The sequence below is a fragment of the Myotis lucifugus genome, unplaced genomic scaffold (assembly GCF_000147115.1).
Source record: "Myotis lucifugus unplaced genomic scaffold, Myoluc2.0 scaffold_409, whole genome shotgun sequence".
Taxonomy (NCBI): domain Eukaryota; kingdom Metazoa; phylum Chordata; class Mammalia; order Chiroptera; family Vespertilionidae; genus Myotis; species Myotis lucifugus.
The window spans coordinates 316,498-324,120 of NW_005871457.1; the positions used below are offsets into that span (position 1 = coordinate 316,498).

Consider the following 7,623-nt stretch of genomic DNA (forward strand, 5'->3'; position numbering starts at 1 on the left):
CAGGGCTCCGCAGTACCTGCTCCGGGGATTCACATACGGAATCACACCTGCCCATCCCTTTTCTGACCCCCCCTCCCTCCAGGTGTGAGTCCCCTGAGGTCAGGGAAGGGTCTGCTGTCCCCGTAGTACCTCAGCCAGCATCTGGCCCGGGCGTGGCGCTCTGGATTCTCTCAGTAAATGTTTATGGAATGAATGGATGAGTGAATGAGTGAGTGAATGAATGAATGGATGAGTGAATGAGTGAATTAATGAGTGAATGAGTGAGTGACTGAGTGAATGAACAAGTGAGGGCCTGCCTCTGGGAAGCTACTGTTGCAGGAGGGTCATGCTGCTGGGGTTAAGTGAGAGAGTGGTTGTGTAGATCATGGTCCCTGAGGGTGGCCGGTCCATGGGCTCACTTCTGCACCCCGCCTTCTCCCCTCGCTCCTCTTCCCCTCGTCCCAGCCTGGCTAACCTGCGAGTGGCCGCAGATGCTAACTGAATGGCTGACGCTATGTCCATCCTGCCGCCGCCGCCGCTCACCCGCAGGGCCTTCTGGAGACTGTCCGTGACCTGGGGTCAGGCCTTCGGGGCCTGGAACCTGGAGGGAGGGTGGACTCCGGCTCCTCCTTCCACGGCGTCCCCAGCTCTGGGCCAGGCTGCGCTCCCTTCCCGGGCTCGGCGAGGGCAGAACGGCAGCCGAGGGCGGGGACAGGCCTCACGTGGACTTGCCACCGCGCAGTTGGTTTCTTCTTCCGTGTTCTTGGCACCTGAGTTGCCCAGGTGTTCACAGGGGGTGGTGGGGACGGGGTTTGATGAAGCTGTTGGCTCTCCCGTGGTCCAGCTTTGAGCTGCCGCGGGAGTGACCGTCTGATGCTGGTCCGGTGGTGACCTGGCGAGCCGTTCGGGGTGTAGGTGGAATTCCTGTTCTGAGTGGCCAAGTGGTTGAGAAACTGGAGGGCTCGCTTCTCTGAGCAGAAGCTTCCAGAACAGTCACTTCTTCCTTCTGTACAACCCAGGGACCCTTCTTCGCCCAGGAGGTCAGCAGGTGCAGCAGCGTCGCCAGGAGGCGGCCCAGGGACCTCACGCACTGGCCGCTCAGCCGAGCTCTCGGTAAGCTGAGCCCCGAGGGGGCGGCCGGACCCCCTGCTCTCCAGTGGGGAGGGTGGGGACCAGGGTGCACGGGGGCCAGGCCTTGAGGGACTTTGTGCCATAATGAGGGACCTGAACTCTGTCCCTAACCCGCACCGAGTCCCGGCTGACGGGGGACGCCAGCCGATGCACCTTTCAGAAAGCTTGCGAGGGTGGTGGGAGGAGAGCTGCATTCTTTGTGTTTCGTTCATTTTCTTTTTAAATATGGTTGTGTTTTTATTTCAGAAAGAGGAAGGGAGAGAGAGAGAAACATCAGTGATGAGAGAGTCGCGGATTGGCCGCCTCCCGCATGGCCATCACGGGGGACCGAGCCCAAAGCTCGAGACCCAGGCATGTGCCCTGACCCCGGGAATCGAATCGTGACCTCTTGGTTCATAGGTCGATGCTTGACCACTGAGCCACACCGGCTGGGCTTCTTTTATTTTTTAAATTTATTTTTATTGACTTTAGAGAGAGAGGAAGGGAGAGGGGGAAAGAGAGAAACATCCATGGCTGCCTCCTGTCCACTCCCTGCCAGGGATCGACCTGGGTGTGTCCCTGACCGAGAACTGAAGCTGAGACCTTTCGGTGCACGGACGACGCTCCAACCAGTGGAGCCACGGGCCAGGCAGCCTCCCGTTCCTTGCAGAGCCCTCCTTCCCGTGACGCTCACAGCCCGTGTCCTGCCAGCGGCCCCTCTCCGTGTGCTGCACCCACTGCTGTCCAGCCGTCCTGTTTCACTTCCTTTCCTACAAGTGCTGTGAGCAGCCCCTCAATCGACTTCCCGGGCCCCGGGTGCTTTTGAACAGCTGGACTGGAGAGGGAGGCGGGGCAGGAGGGGGCAGAGCTGCTGTCGCTGCCCCCTGAGGAGGGCACGTCTCAAAGACGCGGGGCGGCTCCTGCAGCCACGTGAGGGGCCTGCCGTTGGGGGTCGTGCGGGGATCCAGAGGCTGTGGCTTCACAGCTCAGACGCCGCGTGGGGCCTGGAAGTCATTTCATTAAATATCACGTGGAATGGAAATAGAAATTCCGTCTTTGGGACCGAGCCTGTGAAGCCGAGAGCCAGGCGTCCTGGGAGCAGGAGAGATGGCAGAAGCGGGGCCTGGGGCCTGGCTCTGGCTCCCGATGGAACCCCCAGGATGGCAGAGAACCCCCAGGGGTGGCAGGGAACCCCCAGGATGGCAGAGAACCCCCAGGGGTGGCAGGGAACCCCCAGGATGGCAGAGAACCCCCAGGGGTGGCAGGGAACCCCCAGGTGTGGCAGGGAACCCGCAGGGTGGCAGGGCTCCCTGTCAGCACCTGCTGGCTGTGCTCTCCCTCCGGAGGTGGCGGCTGGAGTGCGGCAGCTGCAGGCTGGGCTCCCCCCACCCCCCTTCTATAAGCTTGGAATTCAGTCTGTTCTGAAACTCGATTCCGGTTGCACTGTTTGGGGAAGTTTTGACAGAATGCACAAGGAGCCAGATTAAATTAAAACAACGTCGCTCTCACCGAGCTAACGACCGTGACAATACAAATCATTCACAACCAAATTAATGCAATATTAGGTCTCTTCATTGCACTAATAATCTCCCAGCAATACAGACACGGCAATTGTCCGGGGAGGCATGACTCATTGCTTGGGAGAAGAGGATTCTGGGAAAGTCTCTGCGTTTCCTTCTGCCATCTGAACGGGGAGCACCAGCGTGTGCCAGGATGCAGGCGACAGAGACACAGCCCTTCCCCTGGGGACCACCTGGCTCACATGTGGGACAGCCTTACGGAAGGCTGCCCGGAGGCGGCGGCATTGAGCTGAGTCGGGGGATGAGTAGAATTCATTGGATCTTGTGCTGATTCACTTCTCTCTGCAGCCGGCTGCAGCCTGGCTTTTGTCCCCTCCTCGTCCCTGACATGCTCTAATCAAATGGCCTTCATGGTGCCGGGTCCACAGGTGGCTGCTCCGTCCCCGTCTTCCCCGACTCCCGGCAGCTGCCTTATATATATATATATATATATATAGACTAGAGGCACGGTGCACAAAATTTGTGTACGGGTAGGGTCCCTAGGCCTGGCCAGTGATCAGGGCCGATCTGTGGGGTGATCAGGGCCCCCGCTGGCACCTGCTTTGGCCTGGTGCCACCCGCTCGCCATCCCCATCCCCCTTGCCCCCCGCCGCCATCGCTGAGCGAGTGCTATCTGTGGGCAACTGGTGAGGCGATAGGGGCCTCAGCTCGCACCCATCTTGGCCTGGCGCCGCCCGCTCACCTGCTCCACCGTCCTGCCACGGTCCCACTCTCGTCCGGGACCATCGGGGCTGGCAGCGCTTCCACTGCCAGCGCCGCATTGTGGATGCTCGCCATGTTCCCCGCTGCCCCCTGGTGGTCAGCCCATGTCTAACTCCTGGTAAGTCGAACTCCTGCCCATGGGGACAACTTGCATATTAGCCTTTTATTATATAGGATTTTTAAATAAAGGAGTGCATGAATGAATGAATGAATGAATGAAAAGAGTGACACGTGAGTGGGTGCATTTCTGAAGAGAACATTCTTGCATGTCGCCTGCTATCAGTTGCTGTGCTGGTCATTCTCATCATGTTCCCGTATTTAATCCTTGCCACAGTCCTTTGAAATGGGGATCTCACATTGACTTTATGGACGAAAAAAAAAAAATTCAAGACTCAGAAGATCCTGGTCACTTAACTCTTCTGGGCTCAGTTTTTCCATCTGCAAAATGGCAAGAGCAGATCGCAGCAGGCTGTCGAGAGAACAAGTGGGTGATACATGTGCCCATCGTCCTGGCACAGAAAAGGGCGGTTAAGTCTTTGCCCATCTTGCCCGGTCGGTGTGGCTCAGTGGTTGAGTGTTGACCTCTGAACCAGGAGGTCACAGTTCGATTCCCAGTCAGGGCACATGCCCAAGTTGCAGGCTCGATCCCCAGTGGGGGGTGTGTAGGAGGCAGCCCATCAATGATTCTCTCTCATTGATGGGCTGTTTCTCTCTCTCTCTCTCTCTCTCTTTTTCTCTCTTCCTCTCTGAAATCGATAAAAATATATTTGAAAGGTAAAAATGTATTTTATTTTATTTTTTTTCTGTAAAAATATATTTTTAAAAAATCTTTGCCATCTCTGTGGTTTGAGGTTGTTAGTGTGCGAGTGGCCGGGCCGGGATTTGAACCTGCCCTCATCACCCTGCCGGGCTGGCACCATCTCCACTGCTCCACGCTGCTGCCTGGGGGGGGGGGGGGGGACTGGGAGAGTGAAGGGGCCTCAGCCATAGCTTTCCAGCCCCAGCGCACCTGCCTCTCTGAGCCCGAGCCCCCTCTCCCTCTCCCTGCCTGTAACCTGGGCAGCGGTGAAACAGATCCCTTTAGATTCAGCCCTGGGGCCCGTGCCCGCCCCTTCCCCTGCCTTACCCGGAGGAGAGTGGAACACAGTTGTGGTGGCCTCGGCCCACTCATTTCATTTTCTGTGTCTGGAACACGAGGGCCTCTGGACAGACTATGCTAATTCCAGTTCCCATGATCACCTGCCCAGCGCGTGGCCCTGGAGCTGGGCGGAGGGGCTGCCCAGAGCACGGCCGCTCCCAGCAGCGGGACAGTCTGTGCTCCCAGGAGGAGCGGCCTCCTCCTCCCAGGAGCGCACCCACCAGGCAGCCGGGAGCCGTCCCTGCCCCTTCACCTGCGGAGAGGAGAGCGACCAGCAATTAGATGGTGGCCAGAAAGCGCGGTGCCCCGGGTAGATGGTGGCCAGAAGGCGCGGTGCCCCGGGGCCGGGGCGTGGGGGCTGCAGCTTCGGATGGAACAGTCTCTCGTCTTCTGCCACGAATTAGTTGTTTATGTCCTACGCTCGGGCTAAGAGGTGGAGGCCAGTTTTGAATGAGAACCGGACGCAGCCCTACTTTTTTGTTGTTGTTAATCTCAACCGAGGATATTTTTCCCTGTTGATTTTCAGAGAGAATGGAAGTGAGGGGGAGAGACAGAGAGAAACACTGATGTTTCAGTCGCTGATCCTTCACGTCCCCCAGCGGGGGTCAAGCCTGCAGCCCTGGCATGTGCCCCGACTGGGAATCGGACCGGCAACCTTTCGGTGCACAGGACAACGCCCACCCAACCGAGCCCCACGGCCAGGGCCCATGTTCTTTAGTCCAACCGAGCCCCACGGCCAGGGCCCGTGTTCTGTAGTCGGCTGGAAGCCCAAGTCTTTTCCGGCCACGAAGACCGTGCATCTTAAACGAGCTGTGTGGTCAGTACGAGGCAGGAGCACCCGCAGGAAACTCGGCCTGAACTTGCTGTGTGACCCTGGGCCCCTTGACTTCCCATGAACCCACTGGACTTGCTGCTCTCGGCGGGGGGGAGGGAGGGGTACACCCCCCCCCCCCAGTGCTTCACCCCTGGCGTCTAGGCTGGGACGACGGCCTGCAGTTGCACATGGCCAGGCCTGAGCGGGGAGGGTATCGCCACCCACACATGCACCAAGAATAGCCGCCCCCGGTGAGAGGTGGGGTGGTTGGGGGGCTGATTGCGGGGGGGGGCGGGCTTCTCCCTGCCAGCGGGGCCGGTCCGGAGCTCATCAGCTAAGCGGGCGATCCTGTGTGCGCTTTGTTCCCCGCACAGAGCGGCTCTCCGGGAACTTCCACGCGGCCGCTTCCTGATTTGATTTCTTTTCAGAGCCGGAGTGTGAGAGCCAGGCCGAGTGCCTAATTGTGCCGCGAGGCTATTCAGAGCCCGTTCTTGGAAGAAAATCAGGACAGTTAGCTCTCGGCTGCGGGGAGAGGGGGAAGCGAGCTGATCACGGTGAATGTCAGCCCGTTCCCGGGGGAGCCAAGGGGCACGGAGTTGGGAGAAGTAGGAAGAAAGAGGGGCACCCGCTGGGCCGCCTCTGGGCGTGGGAAGGGAGAGCTGGGCCTGCTCACCCTGGCGCTGGCATGGCTGTGTGACCCTGTGCAGGTGTGACCTGGGGCACGTTGCTCGGCCGGGGTCTCCGGTTCCCTGAGTTTGCAAGAGGGGGCGCTGTGGAGGCTCACTCAGCTCGCGGGCTCTGCCGTGCACTACCTGGCCGGCTTCAGCTGCCAGTCGGGGCCTGACGGCGGGTGGGCCCCGGGTGCTGCCCCTCGGCGCGGAGGTCTTCCTGGCCGCCCGAGGGAGCTGGTCTACGTCTACGACCGGGAGGCGAGGCAGCTGACCGCGGCCCTTCGCCGGGCGCTCCTCCTCGTCCTGTGCGCGCGGAGGGGCATCTATTGCTTGTCTTTGGACCAGGCTTGCAGGTCTGTGAGCCAGAGTGATGGGGACGACGACGAGGACAGCGAGTCCCCCTCCCCCGTGACCCCTGTGGACCCAGACACCCGTGTGCTCCCCGACACCACGCTGTGCGCGTTCACGGTGCTGGGCGACCTGCTCATCGCGTTGGCGCAGGGCCCCGCCCAGTGGGAGGTGCAGCTGTTTGAGTGTCTGTGAGCGAGCACACAGTGGACATGCAGGGCCTGTGCTTCCCGGGCCTGGCTGCGCACCCCTCACCCCCACCCCGTGCAGGCCCCTGCGCCTTGCCACCCTCCCAGCGACCCCGTGAGCACCTTCCTGGAAACCTGCTGGTGGCCGGGCAGCGAGCCAGTGGGGTCCGAGTCCCTGTTCGCCAAGTGCCTGCCGCCGTCCGTGGCCGCCATCCGGGTGTCAGCAGAGCTGCTCAGAGCTGCCCTGGGGGACAGTTACTCAGGCGTGTCCCTGTGCTGTGCCACCGTGGACGCTGTGCGGGCCCGAGCCCTGACCTCTGTCCAGGCCGTGGCCCCAGACGGCACCGAGATCTGCCTCATCGTCCACGAGGTGGCGGTGGCCAACCTGTGCCCGGCGGGGCCCGTCCAGGCCGTGGAGATCCAGGTGGAGAGCTCGTCGCTGGCCAACATGTGCAGGGCCCACCACGCTGTCGTCGGGCACATGCAGAGGATGGTGGTGGAGCAGGCCGCCCGGGGCTCCAGCCCACCCGACCTCCTCGTGCAGCATCTCCACCAGATCCAGGCCAACCACGAGACGCTGCTGCCGGAGGTGCAGGCCCTGCGGGACCGGCTGTGCACAGAGGACGAGGCCAGCTCCAGGCCACGGCCGAGCGTCTCCTGCAGGTGTACCAGCAGCTCCGCAGCCCCAGCCTCCTCCTGCTGTGAGCAGGTCCAGCGCAGGAGCGGCATTGCCTGGGCGGCTATCGGAGGCCACGGAGCTGGCTCGGGACCAGGCCGGGCGGGACCGCCTGGCTGTCGCTGCTCCTGGGGGCACTGCCCGTCCACCTGCCTCGTCGCCCACCCGGGAGCCTTGGCCCTGCCCCGGCACCGCTGGAGTTCCCGGGGGGGGCTCCCTGTGACCAAAGCACAAAGACTGGGGTGCTCCCAGGTGGCCGGTCGCCTGGACACCCATCACCCGGTGCCCGTGGCTGGGGCCGCCCCAGCGCCCCGCTCTGCACTCCCGGGCTGTGGGTGGGGGACAGGCCGGTGCGGGCATGCTCAGTGCGGAGGTGACTCCCGGGCTGTGGGTGGGGGCCGGCCGGTGCGGGTGTGC

General features: G+C 61.7%; 1 protein-coding gene across 1 annotated transcript; it reads left to right on the top strand.

Annotated features, from left to right (window-relative positions):
- Positions 1-493: 493 nt before the first annotated feature.
- On the top strand, positions 494-7,246 carry FAAP100 (Fanconi anemia core complex associated protein 100). The gene is given in 6 exon segments (XM_023743730.1): positions 494-557; positions 999-1,092; positions 6,078-6,485; positions 6,539-6,587; positions 6,589-7,165; positions 7,168-7,246. Coding segments are annotated over 6 exon segments (1,260 nt in total). The 3' UTR covers positions 7,236-7,246.
- The last annotated feature ends 377 nt before the right edge of the window (positions 7,247-7,623 follow it).